General features: G+C 43.4%; 1 protein-coding gene across 3 annotated transcripts in view; it reads left to right on the top strand.

Annotated features, from left to right (window-relative positions):
- LOC137570123 (uncharacterized) overlaps nucleotides 1–19,642 on the top strand; it is a 157,176-nt gene that overhangs the window by 85,469 nt on the left and 52,065 nt on the right. For all 3 annotated transcript variants that reach the window (XM_068278895.1, XM_068278893.1, XM_068278894.1), the window contains exons 12-14: nucleotides 6,173–6,279; nucleotides 8,447–8,552; nucleotides 15,616–15,715. In XM_068278895.1, the coding sequence (XP_068134996.1) occupies nucleotides 6,173–6,279; nucleotides 8,447–8,552; nucleotides 15,616–15,715 (313 nt within the window). The remainder of the gene's footprint in view (nucleotides 1–6,172; nucleotides 6,280–8,446; nucleotides 8,553–15,615; nucleotides 15,716–19,642) is intronic.

Below are 19,642 nucleotides of genomic sequence, written 5' to 3'. Positions count from 1 at the left end.
AAACAGCACTGTAGCACATCAAGTTTGGTCAGAGAGCTCAGAGAAGCTCTTTTGCATGGATAACAACTGACGTTTCTAAACTCTTCCTGTACTGGAAACAATATGAGACTCATATTTGTGCTACTAATGTTCTATTTCTAAGCTGTACTACACATACAGTTCATTATCTCATAAGTTTATTTTCACTTCAGATTCCCTTTTAAAGTGGTTTGTGGAATTATTCCTATTTTTTGATCGCTGATTAGGGATCAGGGTTTATAATACCGTATATACTCGCATATAAGCCGACCCCCCCCCCCCCCCCCCCCCACACACACACTTTTACTTAACAAACCAGTAAAAAATGATTGACCCCCATATAAGCCGGGGGTAGGAAATGCTGGCCGCCTTATTCCCCTAGTGTGTCCCAGTATCGCTAGTATAGTGCCCAGTATAGCTAGTATAGTTCCCAGTATAGTGCCCAGTATAGCTAGTATAGTGCCCAGTATAGCTAGTATAGTATATGAATATATAAAGTCAGCGCAGGTCTATAGTAATACAGCTTTCATCATTTTTTGGTATACAGGATCTTCGAACAAAAGGGTAAAGAAGCAAGGCTTACCAGATTCCAACAACCCACATTATAAGGTTGTAAACGAGTTTGATAGGTGGTCCGCAGAACTTTCAAATGGTGTCGTTTCACCAGCGATGTTGCACACTACAGATTCCTCCGGAATATAGTAGATATCCTGAGATCGCAGAGACTCACCAAAGGGGAGTCCAGTAGGATAGTGACATGAAAGAGATGTACGGCACATCTAAGTGTAAACCGTCTTTATTACATAACAAGTAAAACAATTAAAAACAAGGATAAAGGAAAACTCACATACGGGGCCCGTGCACTGGGAACCCCGAAAAAGTAGCGCGCATAAAATGGTCAATAGAAGACCTCAAATAAAATGGTGCTGCCTGTCGCCTTCCCGACCGGTTTCGCAATCTTGCGTCATCTCCCCTGATGACGCAAGATTGCGAAACCGGTTGGGAAGGCGACAGGCGGCACCATTTTATTTGAGGTCTTCTATTGACCATTTTATGCGCGCTACTTTTTCGGGGTTCCCAGTGCACGGGCCCCGTATGTGAGTTTTCCTTTATCCTTGTTTTTAATTGTTTTACTTGTTATGTAATAAAGACGGTTTACACTTAGATGTGCCGTACATCTCTTTCATGTCACTATCCTACTGGACTCCCCTTTGGTGAGTCTCTGCGATCTCAGGATATCTACTATATTCCGGAGGAATCTGTAGTGTGCAACATCGCTGGTGAAACGACACCATTTGAAAGTTCTGCGGACCACCTATCAAACTCGTTTACAACCTTATAATGTGGGTTGTTGGAATCTGGTAAGCCTTGCTTCTTTACCCTTTTGTTCGAAGATCCTGTATACCAAAAAATGATGAAAGCTGTATTACTATAGACCTGCGCTGACTTTATATATTCATTGCTTGTGTGGACTTTTGGACATTGTCCTTCTCGGCTGCGGTCGCCTTCTGCCTTGGCGCTGACACTTGTTTTTTATAGCTAGTATAGTGCCCAGTACAGCTAGTATAGTGCCCCAGTACAGCTAGTATAGTGCCCCAGTACAGCTAGTATAGTGCCCCAGTACAGCTAGTATAGTGCCCAGTATAGCTAGTATAGTGCCCAGTATAGCTAGTATAGTGCCCCAGTATAGCTAGTATAGTGTCCATTATAGCTAGTATAGTGCCCAGTGTAGCTAGTATAGTGCCCCAGTATAGCTAGTATAGTGCCCATTTTAGCTAGTATAGTGCCCATTATAGCTAGTATAGTGCCCATTATAGCTAGTATAGTGCCCATTATAGCTAGTATAGTGCCCAGTGCAGCTAGTATAGTGCCCCAGTATAGCTAGTATAGTGCCCAGTATAGCTAGTATAGTGCCCAGTATAGCTAGTATAGTGCCCCAGTATAGCTAGTATAGTGTCCATTATAGCTAGTATAGTGCCCAGTGTAGCTAGTATAGTGCCCCAGTATAGCTAGTATAGTGCCCATTATAGCTAGTATAGTGCCCATTATAGCTAGTATAGTGCCCATTATAGCTAGTATAGTGCCCAGTGTAGCTAGTATAGTGCCCATTATAGCTAGTATAGTGCCCAGTGTAGCTAGTATAGTGCCCATTATAGCTAGTATAGTGCCCCAATATAGCTAGTATAGTGCCCCAGTATAGCTAGTATAGTGCCCCAGTATAGCTAGTATAGTGCCCCAGTATCGCTAGTATAGTGCCCCAGTATCGCTAGTATAGTGCCCCAGTATCGCTAGTATAGTGCCCCAGTATCGCTAGGTAGTGCCCCAGTGCCCCCCCCCCGCCTCCCCTCTCCCCCGCGGCCGCCGCTGCTTTTACCTTAGCTAGTATAGTGCCCCAGTATAGCTAGTATAGTGTCCATTATAGCTAGTATAGTGCCCATTATAGCTAGTATAGTGCCCATAATAGCTAGTATAGTGCCCAGTGCAGCTAGTATAGTGCCCCAGTATAGCTAGTATAGTGCCCAGTATAGCTAGTATAGTGCCCCAGTATAGCTAGTATAGTGTCCATTATAGCTAGTATAGTGCCCAGTGTAGCTAGTATAGTGCCCCATTATAGCTAGTATAGTGCCCATTATAGCTAGTATAGTGCCCATTATAGCTAGTATAGTGCCCAGTGCAGCTAGTATAGTGCCCCAGTATAGCTAGTATAGTGCCCATTATAGCTAGTATAGTGCCCATTATAGCTAGTATAGTGCCCATTATAGCTAGTATAGTGCCCATTATAGCTAGTATAGTGCCCATAATAGCTAGTATAGTGCCCAGTGCAGCTAGTATAGTGCCCCAGTATAGCTAGTATAGTGCCCAGTATAGCTAGTATAGTGCCCCAGTATAGCTAGTATAGTGTCCATTATAGCTAGTATAGTGCCCAGTGTAGCTAGTATAGTGCCCCATTATAGCTAGTATAGTGCCCATTATAGCTAGTATAGTGCCCATTATAGCTAGTATAGTGCCCAGTGCAGCTAGTATAGTGCCCCAGTATAGCTAGTATAGTGCCCATTATAGCTAGTATAGTGCCCAGTGTAGCTAGTATAGTGCCCATTATAGCTAGTATAGTGCCCAGTGTAGCTAGTATAGTGCCCGTTATAGCTAGTATAGTGCCCAGTGTAGCTAGTATAGTGCCCCATTATAGCTAGTATAGTGCCCATTATAGCTAGTATAGTGCCCATTATAGCTAGTATAGTGCCCAGTGCAGCTAGTATAGTGCCCCAGTATAGCTAGTATAGTGCCCATTATAGCTAGTATAGTGCCCAGTGTAGCTAGTATAGTGCCCATTATAGCTAGTATAGTGCCCAGTGTAGCTAGTATAGTGCCCGTTATAGCTAGTATAGTGCCCATTATAGCTAGTATAGTGCCCATTATAGCTAGTATAGTGCCCATTATAGCTAGTATAGTGCCCATAATAGCTAGTATAGTGCCCAGTGCAGCTAGTATAGTGCCCCAGTATAGCTAGTATAGTGCCCAGTATAGCTAGTATAGTGCCCCAGTATAGCTAGTATAGTGTCCATTATAGCTAGTATAGTGCCCAGTGTAGCTAGTATAGTGCCCCATTATAGCTAGTATAGTGCCCATTATAGCTAGTATAGTGCCCAGTGCAGCTAGTATAGTGCCCCAGTATAGCTAGTATAGTGCCCATTATAGCTAGTATAGTGGCCAGTGTAGCTAGTATAGTGCCCATTATAGCTAGTATAGTGCCCCAATATAGCTAGTATAGTGCCCCAGTATAGCTAGTATAGTGCCCCAGTATAGCTAGTATAGTGCCCCAGTATCGCTAGTATAGTGCCCCAGTATCGCTAGTATAGTGCCCCAGTATCGCTAGGTAGTGCCCCCCCCCCCCCCCGCCTCCCCTCTCCCCCGCGGCCGCCGCTGCTTTTACCTTAGCAGGCGCCGCTTCTTCCATTCCCCTCCTCACTGGCTCCGTAGGACAGCAGCACTCTTCACGGTGGCTGCTGTGATCAGACAGGTAGTATAGTGCCCAGTGTAGCTAGTATAGTGCCCCAGTATAGCTAGTATAGTGCCCATTATAGCTAGTATAGTGCCCATTATAGCTAGTATAGTGCCCATTATAGCTAGTATAGTGCCCAGTGTAGCTAGTATAGTGCCCATTATAGTTAGTATAGTGCCCAGTGTAGCTAGTATAGTGCCCATTATAGCTAGTATAGTGCCCCAATATAGCTAGTATAGTGCCCCAGTATAGCTAGTATAGTGCCCCAGTATAGCTAGTATAGTGCCCCAGTATCGCTAGTATAGTGCCCCAGTATCGCTAGTATAGTGCCCCAGTATCGCTAGTATAGTGCCCCAGTATCGCTAGGTAGTGCCCCAGTGCCCCCCCCCCGCCTCCCCTCTCCCCCGCGGCCGCCGCTGCTTTTACCTTAGCTAGTATAGTGCCCCAGTATAGCTAGTATAGTGCCCATTATAGCTAGTATAGTGCCCATAATAGCTAGTATAGTGCCCAGTGCAGCTAGTATAGTGCCCCAGTATAGCTAGTATAGTGCCCAGTATAGCTAGTATAGTGCCCCAGTATAGCTAGTATAGTGTCCATTATAGCTAGTATAGTGCCCATTATAGCTAGTATAGTGCCCAGTGTAGCTAGTATAGTGCCCCATTATAGCTAGTATAGTGCCCATTATAGCTAGTATAGTGCCCAGTGCAGCTAGTATAGTGCCCCAGTATAGCTAGTATAGTGCCCATTATAGCTAGTATAGTGGCCAGTGTAGCTAGTATAGTGCCCATTATAGCTAGTATAGTGCCCCAATATAGCTAGTATAGTGCCCCAGTATAGCTAGTATAGTGCCCCAGTATAGCTAGTATAGTGCCCCAGTATCGCTAGTATAGTGCCCCAGTATCGCTAGTATAGTGCCCCAGTATCGCTAGGTAGTGCCCCCCCCCCCCCCCCGCCTCCCCTCTCCCCCGCGGCCGCCGCTGCTTTTACCTTAGCTAGTATAGTGCCCCAGTATAGCTAGTATAGTGTCCATTATAGCTAGTATAGTGCCCATTATAGCTAGTATAGTGCCCATAATAGCTAGTATAGTGCCCCATTATAGCTAGTATAGTGCCCATTATAGCTAGTATAGTGCCCATAATAGCTAGTATAGTGCCCCATTATAGCTAGTATAGTGCCCATTATAGCTAGTATAGTGCCCAGTGTAGCTAGTATAGTGCCCCATTATAGCTAGTATAGTGCCCATTATAGCTAGTATAGTGCCCAGTGCAGCTAGTATAGTGCCCCAGTATAGCTAGTATAGTGCCCATTATAGCTAGTATAGTGGCCAGTGTAGCTAGTATAGTGCCCATTATAGCTAGTATAGTGCCCCAATATAGCTAGTATAGTGCCCCAGTATAGCTAGTATAGTGCCCCAGTATAGCTAGTATAGTGCCCCAGTATCGCTAGTATAGTGCCCCAGTATCGCTAGTATAGTGCCCCAGTATCGCTAGGTAGTGCCCCCCCCCCCCCCCGCCTCCCCTCTCCCCCGCGGCCGCCGCTGCTTTTACCTTAGCAGGCGCCGCTTCTTCCATTCCCCTCCTCACTGGCTCCGTAGGACAGCAGCACTCTTCACGGTGGCTGCTGTGATCAGACAGGAAGCAGCGAAGAGCGCGGCTTCCTGTAGCGGCGGTTGCTATGGGAACCGCTCTCTCTCTCTACTGCAGCCGCCGTGAAGAGCGCTGCAGTGATTTACGGAGCCGGACAGGAGGGGAATAGAAGAAGCGGCGCCGGGCAGGTAATTGCAGCGGTAGCGGCGGCCGCGGGGGGGGGGGGGGGCGGGGTGACAGGGCGGGGGGCTCGGACCACCATCACCAGCACCAGACTCGCATACAAGCCGACCCCCCAACTTTTGACCCCCTTTTTGGGGGTCAAAAATTCGGCTTGTATGCGAGTATATACGGTAATCTTATTTTTTACACATGGTTTGTTTTGCATGCTATTCCTTGATCATTAGCACCTGCCCATTTACTTTATCACTAGTTCATGTAAGAATGACTGAAGTGGCAGTTAGGTTCACCTGTACAAGACTGTAGCAATATGATATATAAGTCTTTGCCTGTGTGGTATGTGCAAATGCTATAAAATATGTGTAACTAAAATATTCTATGTAAATAGGTGTGTGCCACTTATCTGGATGGATTCAGAGCTACAGCTGTATGTGTTGTGGCAGGACCAAGATCTGCAGAAAAAGGGAGGCGTACAGCTGAAAGCATTCTCAGGAGGTAATATTAGACTTCACCCGTGCATATCAGTAACTATTATTATATGGCATGGAAGACCCATTGACTGCTGAACTCTGTAGAGCAGGGGTCCCCAACCGTTTTGGGTAGTGGGCCGGGTCAACATACTTCAGACTGCTGAGGGGCCGGAGTAAACATAAAATTATGTTTGTGCACCAGACAGTGAAGCATACCCAGATGACAACTTGCAGTCCAATTGGACAGCAGTGTCACCTGATGTGGAATTTAAATGGAAACCAGCGAATTACTGCTTTCTGGCTTCATTCTATATGCAGATCACCAATATTTAAAGATGTAGTTGACTGCATCTATACTACATAGGTGTGTGGGGGGCCGGTAAAAATGCCTCATGGGGCCACATTCGGCCCGCGGGCCTTAGTTTGAGGACCACTGCTGTAGAGCCATGTTTTAAACAACAAAAAGTGCAAATGCAGTGGTAAGGCTGCCTAGTAAACAGACCATTTCTCTTATTAAATAAGAATACAGGATTGCCCAATGCCCAAAGCACAATATATTATCTACGGTCTGCTTAAAAGTTATACTATCAGCTTAGTTTTAGCTCTCTGAACCCCACCCCTCGCTGTGCTATGGACCCCCAAAATTAGCAACATTATTTGTCCCTATCCTGGAGGTAAACACGGGGGGAGGGATTCCCTGCTCAAAACGTCCCACTAGGGGCGTTCCTGCAGGGTTTCCAGAGTTGCCATTGGGCAGCTCTCTCTCTCCCTGGCCGCACCCTCTGCCACTCCCCCACCTCCCTGCATGCTGTGAATGAGAGGCACAATCCCAGAGGTCACGAAAGTGAAAGTTGGCAAGTGTGGCCCAAAGGAGCGGCGGTTTTGGTGGCTACCTGATCCACTCAGCCCCCCTGGATGAAGTAGCCTAGTTTTTCTTTAATTTTATGACCCCACCTCGGCGCTCTTTTTAACCATTTCAGCCTCGCGGACATGAGCTTCACGTCCGCAGCGGCAGGTGCCAGAGCTGCAGGGACGCGCTAGTCACGTCCCTGCAGTTTGGGGGGGTCTGCAGGCGATCCTGCAGACAGATGCCCGCGATCGCGCTGCTGCTGCTATCAGGGGGGATTGGCTGCAGGGGACAAAAGTTCCCTGTGCCAATCCGTACATGTCCGCCGTGAATAAACACTGTGTTTATTCTGTAAATAGAGCCGCCGCGCTATCTTCCGCCGTCATTATCTTCCGCCGGTTTCCGCCGCCCGATCGTTAAATTTATGAATGGAAACAATGTTTCCATTCATAACCTCCCCGCCGCCACTGGGATCGGAGGCTTCAGATGGAAGCCTACATCACTTTCCCAGTTACAATGTAGTGATACATTGTATCCCAATTAGCGTACATTGTACGCTAATGGGATTTTTGCTCAGTAGGGACATCTTGTGGCCAAATAGTAAAACACACTTACTGACTTTGGGGAATAAAAATAAATGATTATTTCTGTCAAGAGGACATATAATTAATAAATAATGGGCTAAAAATTAGTGATGGATGAAAAACTGAAAAAATGCACCTTTTTATTTCCAAATAAAATATTGTCACCATACATTACACTAGGGGTATAATTGTAACGTTGCAATAACTGGGACAAATGGCCAAATAAAATGTGTGGATTTTAATTATGGTAGCATTCATTATTTTAAAACTGTAATGGCTGAAAGCTGAAAAATAATGAATTTTTTCAATTTTTTTCTTATTATTCCCATTATAATGCATTTAGAATAAAATAATTCTTAGCATAATTTACCACCCAAAGAAAGCCTAATTGGTGGCAGAAAAAACAAGGTATTGATCATTTCGCTGTGATAAGTAGTGGTAAAGTTATTGGGGAATGAAAGGGAGAAGCGCTGACAGGTGAAAATTCCTCTTGTCCATAAGGTGAAAAATCCCCGCGGGCTGAAATGGTTAACTAGAGCTGAGCTTGAAAAAAAAGTATGAGTAGCTTATACTGGAATGAAATAGCTGACTGAACATTTGTTGCAGGCAGGTAACAGACTGCACAGAATTGTAATAAGGGGCGAATGTTTAGAATACTATGAATGCCTTCTTGATGATCTCTTTCATTATAGATGTACTTGTAAAAATTTGTAATGGATGAATTGGCAAATAATAGCACTATCATCTATCCTTCTTTCCAGGACCCGAGATATGTTCAAACACCTTGGTTTGGAAGATTACAGTGCAGTTCATTTGCAGGTTATTGGTGCTGAAGATGCATATGGACCACATGCCAGAGGCAAAGATGTAAGACCTCACTAACATGGAGCTTTATATCGGATGTATGGTATTTAAAACGTATTAATGGTAGAACGTGTTTGTTTGTTTTTCAGAACAGGGTACATACACTATACCAGTTCAGAGCTGCATAGATCATAGCAGAATTCTACTGCAATCTCTGCCTTTATAGCGGTTTGGGATAAGTGTCAGGGAATTGCATACTGTGGATGCGGAGCAGTGCCATTCTCCATGCAGTCACCCTCTCTATGGAGCGTGGTGCACCTACACAACTCGAGGACATTCAAGTAGCCACACTGACAGGCATGCACACGTATCCAAGCACCATTTACATAAACATAAGCGTTGCCTAAGGGTTGGGATTAGATACATCAAACCTAATGCATTTGTCTTGTACAACAAGAGAAGAACTAGATAACGTGCGGCACTCAATTGTACATTTAAAGTAAGTGATAGGAAGCTCTCACCATGTTCAGTCACCTGTTTGGGGGACCTGCTTTGTGGGTGTGTTCCATCCGAAAAGCAGAAGAAAGGGTTTATCTATTTGTACACGGGAAACGGGCACCAACCACTGTGGAGTGAAGCTTTATTGTGCCACTTGCATAGGTCACATGTTCTCAACACCGATACATGTAAATGTGGACACATGCCTTCTTACAGGTGATGAACATGAAAGCAGAGGTAGATGAAGGGCAATAGATAGACAAAAATGTTCAGTCCGTCTAAAGCCCTGGGGCCCACCTCCACTCTCACATCCATCACATGTAAGAAGGAATGTATCCACATTTACGTGTAACAGGTTTGTGTTGTAAACATGTGACCTATGTATGTGGCACAAAGAAAGCTTCGCTTGGCAGTGGTTGGTGCCCGTTTCCTGTTTCTTGTGTACAAAACCTAATGCATTCACCCTCTGAAATCTGCTATTCGTTATATATCTTGCTCTTAAAGAGACACTGAAGCGGAAAAAAAAATATGATATAATGAATTGGTTGTGTACTATGAATGATTACTAGAAGTTTAGCAGCAAAGAAAATATTTTCATATTTTTATTTTCAGGTATATAGTGTTTTTTCTAACGTTGAACAATTCTATAATATGTGCAGATTACACAACACTCAGCATTCAAAATGATTCTTTCAGAGCAGTCTGTGAACTAATGACCTCTCCTCTGGCAGAGAAAAAGTAATTAGTTCAATAACACTTGAGATAATAAAAGTCAGATAACAGCCCTCTCCACGACTTTGAAAGTCGTAGAGCTTAATTGCTTTTTTGCATAGAGATAACAACTGGAGTTTCTTAACTCTTCCTGTTCTGGAAACAATTAGACTGATGTATCTGATCTTAATGTTTTATTTCTTAGCTGTACTACACATACAAATCATAATATCATCATTTTTTTTTCGCTTCAGTGTCTCTTTAAAGGGACACTTAAGTCAAACAAAAAAAATGAATTTTACTCACCTAGGGCTTCCAATAGCCCCCTGCAGCTGTCCGGTGCCCTCGCCGTCTCCCTCCGATCCTCCTGGCCCCACCAGCAGCCACTTCCTGTTTCGGTGACAGGCGCTGACAGGCTGGGGATGCGAGTGATTCTTCGCGTTCCCAGACATATTAGCACCCTCTATGCTGTTATATGGTATATGATATATGCTATAGCAGCATAGATGGCGCTATTGTGGCCAGGAACGCGAAGAATCACTCGCGTCCCCAGCCTGTCAGCTCCTGTCACCGAAACAGGAAGTGGCTGCCGGCGGGGCCAGGAGGATCGGAGGGAGATGGCGAGGATACCGGACAGCTGCAGCGGGCTATTGGAAGCCCCAGGTGAGTAAAACTCATTTATTTTGTTTGACTTAAGTGTCCCTTTAAGATGGAAGATGCCTCATTGCTTGTATATCAGTATAAAGTTTGGTCAGCTTTGTTAAACTGATTCCTTATATGAACAGCCCATACACTGTCTTAAAACATTCAGACACTTCCATGTGCCTACTGTGCTAGATATTAATGAGACTTGTGATAGCTAGGGGCCTGCTCTGGTTGGAAGAGAGATCTTTCCCCTGGTCTCATCAGTTTTTCAGCTGTGCGGAAGTATAAATTCTTAAGAGGGTCACATGCCTTAGATCAAAGACCTTTTCCGAGATGACAATGATTGTCTCTCACTTTATTACATTTCAAATAAGGCTTCATGAATAAAAATAGAGTGGCATGCTTTTTAGATGATATTCACCATTTGAGGGCGTAAGATAAGGTCAGGCTTATAATGTAGACGTTGTTGCTACAGTAAGGCGTCTCCAAGCATATACAGTGTTGATGTCGCAATAGATTCAGCCATCTTGGACATGATTTTAAAAAAAAAATGGGTGCTGACTGATAAAGGATCCCAGTCCTCGTCTGTCGTACTGATTGCCAAAAGGTTTGTGAATTAATAGTTTGTGTGATTTCAGTCGCATGGAGGTACTTCTCACTGTGAGCACCAGAATGAAACTGAAGTCATACAAATGTTAAATATGTGTCTACATGACTGGCCAAGAATGTGATCTTTGATCTGTTAGTGGCAGATTTGGTTTCCCCTTAAAGGATACCTGAGTTGACATGATGATGGACATGTGTATGTACAGAGCCAAGCATATTAATAACTAGTTTGTGTTCCTTTTGTTTTTCTGTTTAAAAAAGTTAATTCAAGTATGCAATGGACATTTTCTCTGCAGTTGGGACCTGCACTTGATGACCAAAGGCTTACACTCCCCGAGTGACCAGGCTATTTTTTACAATTCAGGCCACTGCAGCTTTAAGGGCTCGCTGCAGGTGATTTCCCCCCCCCCCCTTTTTTTCTGCCCACCAACAGATCTTTCTGTTGGTGGAATCTGATCCCTGCTGGCATGTTTGTTTTATTTTATTTGTGGTTTTTTTATATATAAACTTGACTATTTTTATTTTTTTTATTCCCGGCCCTTCCTCCCCCCGCCAGCCAATCACCGTGATTGGCTGTCATAGGCATCAGCCGCTGGGAGACTGGTGATGGAGCGTCATTGAAGCGGAGATGCACGCAAAACCCCGCCCCAGGACTTCACGCCAATTGGTGTTGAGCGGTCCTGGGGCTGCCGCCGCGTTCACGTCTATCGGCATGGAGTGGTCGGCAAGTAGTTAAAAGAGATAAACATTCAAGTATGCAATTGACAGTTTCTCTGCAGTTGGGATCTAGTTGGACTATAGTGTAATGCTAGGTACACACCATACAATTTTCTGTTAGATTTTCTCTTCGATTTACCTGCCAGATAGCTTTTTTCCCATGTTGTAGGTAAATCTAACAGAAGAATCTAACAGGAAATTGTATGGTGTGCACTTAGCAGAACTCTCACTAATAAGGAATCACAACCATTGAATTATTTGCTGCTGAAACAGCTTTTAAGTGCAGGGGATAGATAAAAAAAGTCAATAGTTCCTATATTTTAGCTCTGAGACAAGGAAAGACTGTGTCATTGAGCAGAGACAATAACAAATTTACGCATTGAGCCAGTAACGCGTAAAAATGTATGTGTTAATGTTCCTGCACTAGCGGGTATGCGTAAAAATGTACGCAATGCGGCCCGCCGACCTCCGAGGTCGGCAAGCAGCTAGCGGGGGACTGGAGCAGCAGTGAGTGACTACGAGGGCACAGGATGGCTGCATGGGGCTGGTAGAAGCCCCAGGTAAGTGAAACTCATTTTTTTATTTTGCTTGGACCTTCCCTTTAGGGCTAACTCTTGATGTCATTTCTGCCCTTTACTTTTTTTCTTGTCTCCTCCAATCGCTGAGTTGCCTCAGCCTTGCTTGTAAAGACAAGTGAGTAGGGGATTAGGTTTCAGATAAGCAGCTGGCAGGGAAATAAAGGAAAGAGGAGGTATACATTCTAGATAAAAAGAAACCCCAGCATGCAATTCTTTGGCACCGACTACTAAAGGGCCAGTGCTCCTTAAAGGGACTCCGAGCTCATCTAAAAAATAAAAGTTGTACTCACCAGGGGCTTTCTCCAGCCCAGTGCTGGTCGGGAGGTCCCACGCCGGCGTCCTGGCTCCTCTCCTTCTCCCCGCTCCGGAATGGCTGACAGGCCGCAGCCCGGGCGACACTCTCCCGAGTGTCGGGCTGCTTCTTCCGCACATGACGCGGATTACGTCACACGGCGGCCGCCTCGCGTCATCACGGCGGCCGGCGTGAAAGTACTGCGCATGCGCGATTAAAGCGCGCATGCGCAGTACTTTTACGCCGGCCCCTGTGATGACGCGAGGCGGCCGGCGTGTGACGTAATCCGCGTCATATGCGGAAGAAGCAGCCCGACACTCGGGAGAGTGTCGCCCGGGCTGCGGCCTGTCAGCCATTCCGGAGCGGGGAGAAGGAGAGGAGCCAGGACGCCGGCGTGGGACCTCCCGACCAGCACTGGGCTGGAGAAAGCCCCTGGTGAGTACAACTTTTATTTTTTAGATGAGATCGGAGTCACTTTAAGTATGTGATAACTCCAAATCATAACAGCAGAACAAGTTTTGAAAGTTTTGAATGCAGGATTAGCTGTTGAAATTTGATTTTTATGGTGACGATACCACTTTAAGTCAGGCCAGGTTTGCTTGTGACACATCCCCACTGGAATCACTAAAGGTCCGCACTAATAATACAATCTTGACTGTATAATCTTACCATTTGAATGTAATATGATGAACTATCTAAAGTATACATTCAAAGTATATTCACTTTTAACTACTACATCATTTCGGTAAAAGTGTCCAATATTATATCATTAGTGGGCACCTATAGAGATGCCTTTAGTAAATTATGCTTTAAGGGTCCAATTGCTACTTTTTTGTTTTGTTTTTTTCTTTGCAAAGAATTTCAATCTCTGCCAATGCAAAAGTTTGAGAAAAGCTTTAGAAAAAAATTTGAAGAATTGTATAATTTATGCAAAGTCTCAAGAAATGGCAAATTCATTGTTTAGGGAAAGAAGTGGATCAGACTTTAAAGGTGATTCTTAATGGTTCTACTAATGTAAAAAAAAAAATGTACATTGTAGTACCTCTTCAATATGCTGTTAATGAGTATTAAAAACTAATAAATGACAATAGAAAAGCTCCTCAGACCGTAAGGCCTCTGCTTTCCTACAAGGAATTATTTATTTTACACTTGGTCCATTCAATAATTTTTCTTATTGTACAATTTCATGTAGCATGGGTACATTGTACCACTCCATGGGTTAGTGGCAGTATTTTCAGGACCAGATAATTAGCCATTCTATAGGGCGAAAGCATCAGCATCCAAATAAAACTGTGCAGGTTGAGTGTTGGGAAAATGTAATTTACAACCTTGGACACAGTAGAGATTGGCATATGTGGATGCTTCCCCATATTATCTTTATGAACCCATGCTTACCCATCTGTATCTTTATGTACCCTTGTTTGTTTTTACTGTGTACATTGTCATCAAAGATGAATTACTACCACAGTATATACTGTGTATATATACAGTGTGTATATATATATATATGTATGTATGTATATATATAATTCGCATGAACTGTCAGTAATATTGCCGTGCACAGGCAGCCAGCAGAATACCATGTGTTTCACAAGTAGCGCAGTCCACAGTACATGGCAGTATTAGTGCCAATTCATGTATTAGGCCAATAGTGATATATGTATAAAGCTTTTGACAAATAACTGTTTATTTTACTCCGTAAGCTTCCATGTTTTCTATTTCCTTGCTCACTTCTTCAAAGTGGATCCGAGATGAAAAACTAACTATAACAAGTAACTTGTCTATATATCTTCTCTAAAGTTTAGATAGTTAACACAGCATATCTAGCTGCAAACAACTTTAAAAGTTTATGATTATTCATTCTTGCGATACAATGAGGGCAGCCATGTTCTGTTTGTCACATTGTCACACGCTGAGGGCTGGAGATGCTATCAGCTTGCCAATGTGTAAATTCAGTCCTCTCTCCTCTTCCCTCCTCCCCTCTACCTCTGAAATCAATGGCTAGTAACCTCCTACTGCCCAGACTGAGCTCCCATAAGCCCTTGCTACAGTGCCAAGGCACAAAAAGAGCTGTGAGCGAGGCTTGTTTAGTTTATAGGGAATAAGACTATTAAAACAAAACAAAAAAGTATTTGGCTTGAGGAATGCCCTATAAACTATATGAAAGGCACACAATTATGCAATGAGTAAAAGTTTATCTCGGATCCAATTTAAAGGGACTCCGAGCTCAAGTAAAAAAAGAAAGTTGTACTCACCCGGGGCTTTTTCCAGCCCAGTGCTGGTCGGGAGGTCCCACGACGGCGTCCTGGCTCCTCTCCTAGTCCCCGCTCCGGAATGGCTGACCGGCCGCAGCGCTTTAATCGCGCATGCGCAGTACTTTCACGCCGGCCTGCCGTGATGACATCAGCCGCGTTATACGCGCAAGGAACAGCCCGACACTCAGCAGAGTGTCGCCCGGGCTGCGGCCGGTCAGCCATTCCGGAGCGGGGACTAGGAGAGGAGCCAGGACGCCGTCGTGGGACCTCCCGACCAGCACTGGGCTGGAAAAAGCCCCGGGTGAGTACAACTTTCTTTTTTTACTTGAGCTCGGAGTCCCTTTTAAGGGAATACAGAACATTTAGATTGGGGCTGAAGAAAAGGTTATGAAAGAGACGTTTTACTGTTGTTGTTGTTAATAATATTATTATTGATTTGTATAGCACCATCATCTTCGGTGGCGCTGTATAGAGCAAAAACAAACATGGGAACATAAAGCTACAGTCAATAGTGTAAATAAAACTACAGACATTGGTACAAAATATAGAAATAGTAGACAATATATAATAGTTATAGTGACTGCTGTAGAGTGATTAATAAAAATGTCCTTTTGCTTGTTCACAGTTGATGTATTGGTTATATTCAGGAGCTAAGCTTGGCCAGAGGCTAAAAGTGGAATGGCCTAGATTATTTTGTATGTTTGTCTGAAAAAGAGTGTTTTTAAGATAACCGTCGCTATATGTACATAAGCAAGAATGTATTGTTTTTTTGCAGCATCATAATATCAATATGACATCTATTAATATGCATAATATTATTTCAGCTTGTTCGAGAGGCTGTCATTTGGCTTAGTGTCCATCACAAACAGAAGAATGCTCTGGAAATCTTTGCGAGGGAAATTGCACCTGCCGGCACTGGAATGGGTGAGTGTTTGATATTTACAGTCCATGGCAATTAACAGCTGCTTTCTTTCCTTAAAGTGGAATATAACCCTGCATTTCAACTTTGCTCTAAAACATTATTTACAGCATATTATATGCAACCAGCATTTTTTGTTTTGTTTTTACTAGACAAGCATTCGAAGCGTTACACACAGAGCTTGAAAGTTCCGTGCAGAGAAATGCTGCCGCAGCCGTACTTTCACATAATGATACATTTAAAGAGACACTGAAGCGAAAAAAAAAATATATAATATAATGAATTGGTTATGTACTATGAATAATTACTAGAAGATTAGCAGCAAAGAAAATATTCTCATATTTTTATTTTCAGGTATATAGTTGTTTTTTTTAACATTGCATCATTCTATAATATGTGCAGATTACACAACACTCAGCATTCAAAATGATTCTTTCAGTGCAGTTTGTGAGCTAATGACCTCTCCTCTGGCAGAGAAAAAATAATTTGTTCACTAACGGTTGACATAATACAAGTCAGAAGACAGCCCTCTCCACGACTTTGAAAGTCATAGAGCTTAATGGCTTGTTTACATAGAGATAACAACTGGAATTTCTTAACTCTTCCTGTACTGGAAACAATTAGACTGATGTATCTGATCTTAATGTTTTATTTCTTAGCTGTACTACACATACAAATCATAATATCATATTTTTTTTTCGCATCAGTGTCTCTTTAAGTAAACACAAGGTAACAAGTGAGGAATGTGACACATTCTCTGACTTCGGAGAAGCTGCTGGAGACCAAGACACTGAAAGCTTGTCTCCCCTGCAAAACAGCAACGAATAAAACCAGTTAATAAATGTAAAGTCAGCTCACAAAGCAAAAAACTTTACTTTTAGTAACCAATAACTTCTAAATGAATAATAATACTTATGCACAAATGCAAATATGATAACCGTATGGCATATAAAAAGCAGGTAAACCTGTTTTTATTGAATATTATGTCAGGGTTTTAAACTGCTTTAACCTCCCTGGCGTTCTATTAAAATCGCCAGGGAGGCTGCGGGAGGGTTTTTTTTAAATTAAAAAAAAACTATTTCATGCAGCCAACTGAAAGTTGGCTGCATGAAAGCCCACTAGAGGGCGCTCCGGAAGCGTACTTTCGATCGCCTCCGGCAATCGAAAGTAACAAGATAGGCCGCAATGAGCGGCCTATCTTGTTTCGCTTTCCTCGTCGCCATGGCGACGAGCGGAGTGACGTCATGGACGTCAGTCGACGTCCTGACGTCAGAGCCGCCCGATCCAGCCCCTAGCGCCGGCCGGAACTGTTTGTTCCGGCTGCACTGGGCTCGGGCGGCTGGGGGGACCCTCTTTCGCCGCTGCAGGCGGCGGATCGCCGCGGAGCGGCGGCGATCGGGCAGCACACGCGGCTGGCAAAGTGCCGGCTGCGTGTGCTGCTTTTTTCAGATTGAAAATCGGCCCAGCAGGGCCTGAGCGGCGACCTCCGGCGGCATACCCCGAGCTCAGCTCGGGATTACCGCCAAGGGGGTTAAAGGACCACTGTCGCAAAAAGCTTAAAATGTAAAATATATGTAAACATATACAGATAAGAAGTGCATTTCTCCCAGAGTAAAATTACCGTATTTTCCGCCGTATAAGACGCACTTTTTCTCCTCCAAAAATGAGGAGAAAAAGTCCCTGCGTCTTATACGGCAAATGCAGGGAATCCCCGACTTACGAACACCCGCCGATAAGCATTACTCAGTGTGCTCAGTGTTGCCTGTGACTCGTGTACAAGTCCACCCCTATACTTTTATGAAGTGAATCAGACCTAAATTTCTTGACTTATACTAGAATATATACAGTATGTATTTTCAATTTTAAGAGATTAAGAGACGTTGGTCCTTCAAAGTGGACCCCAAACACACATTTTCAGATTTGCATACAGAAGGTAGATGTAAAACAGGTTTGAATTTGTTGTTGTGGTTCTTTCTGGAGAGATTGTTCCTTTAAGAAAAAATTAAACAATTTTATTTTAGCATATTCATTTAGTAGGACCTAATTCTATGCAGATTTTAAAATATTGTACTATGAAGGTTGTGAAGTGTATGGCAAGCAATCTCTTAGGTCAAACAGTCTGGCAGGAAATTATCAATTGACAGACATTTGCAGGAAACACTTAATACTAGATTTCAGTACAATTTATTTGTTATACTTTAGGACACACTGCTTGTGAAATAATACTTCTATAATATTGTCCTGTTGGGAGTCCTGTCTTCCATCCAACTCCCAAAGAAAGAGGAGGAGTTCCAAGTGTACTCCAATGCACCTGGTAAGTATTGGGGACTGGACCGCCAACACTCTTTGCAAGGCAAGCATGCTGTAAGAGCCGGGAACCCATGTGGGAATGGAGAGTAGTGGGTAAGCATGTCTCTGGGTGGATAAAGAGGTGAGGCACCCTGCATACATTCTCAGCAGCATGGAAGTAGGGCGTACAAGAGCACCACTCTTGCTGTTGTTATCATCAGAAGTGATAAATCAAGAGGCACTCCTGAAAAGCAAAGGTGCTCCAGGACAGTGTTGTAATGTATTCCCTAAAAAGAGAGAAGAAGTAAGAAAGAAGAAACCCAATCTGTAGAACAACTCTTGGATCTGTAAAGCATTATCTGGCTGATGAGTAAACCCTAGTGTTGAACCATCACCCTGGACTTAGTTCCTTGTGACTTATTTCCTTTTTCCACAGTTGAAATGCTCAAGAATATGGCAGCCTACTGAAGCATATAACCCCTACATTTACAGCACTGTTTCCAACAATGGAGTATTAGTATGCAACAGAGTATAGTCGAAGCAAGGATGTATGTTCAAGAGAATTACAATTAAGTTAAGTTGTAATAATATGCAACCTTTTGGTGAATGCACCCATATCTTTTCCCGGAGTTGCCTGAGCATTTTCCAGCTTCTTCTAGTTAGCACAAGTTTGTTAAGTGACTGGCTTGGGGCCACCCCAGTCTGTCAGTGGTCACAGGAAATCACCTAGAATAATCTGGCTCCTGTTAAATGGCTGTAGAGCAGAGCAATTTGCAAATGTCATCCATTTTCAAAATATGTGAATTATGTTGCTCAAATCTATTTAAGTTTATACTTATGAATGCTATGAACAGCATTCACAAGAAAAGCAACACTTGTAGCTTACATTTTTGTAAGAATAAACTATAGGAATTCCAGCCATTATATCAATGTAATGTTTTTAACCTTTGGTTATTTCTGCTGTCATTACCTGCACTGAAGAAAACTGTATTCAAGCCAGATGATAGACAGGCATGAGATAAAATGGGATAACATGGTGCGCAGGGCAGTGACTGCATGGAGTATGTATGTTCTACAGTCATGGCCAAAATTGTTGGCACCCCAGAACTTTTTCTAGAAAATCAAGTATTTCTCACAGAAAAGTATTGTAGTAACCCGTTTTGCTATACACGTTTATTTCCTTTGTGTGTATGAGAACAAAACAAAAAAGGGGAGTAAAAAAGCACACTGGACTTAATATCACACAAGACTCCAAAAATGGCCTGGACAAAATTATTGACATAATTAACTTAATATTTGGTTGCACACCCTTTGGAAACAATAACTGAAATCAGTTGCTTCCTGTAACCATTAATAAGCTTCTTACACCTCTTACCCAGAATTTTGGACCAGTCTTCCTTTGCAAACTGCTCCAGGTCTGACTTATTGGAAGGGCGCCTTTTCCTAACAGCAATTTTAAGATCTCTCCACAGGTGTTCAATGGGATTTAGATCTGGACTCATTTCCGGCCACTTCAGAACTCTCCAGCGCTTTGTTGCCATCCATTTCTGGGTGTTTTTTGGCATATGTTTGGGGTTATTGTCCTGTTGGAAGACCGAAGATTTCAGACGCTAACCCAACTTTCTGACACTGGGCTCTGCAGT

This window comes from Hyperolius riggenbachi, chromosome 1 (genome assembly GCF_040937935.1).
Source record: "Hyperolius riggenbachi isolate aHypRig1 chromosome 1, aHypRig1.pri, whole genome shotgun sequence".
NCBI lineage: Eukaryota > Metazoa > Chordata > Amphibia > Anura > Hyperoliidae > Hyperolius > Hyperolius riggenbachi.
Note: the sequence above shows the minus strand (reverse complement) of the source record. Positions and strands in the feature narration are given on the sequence as shown.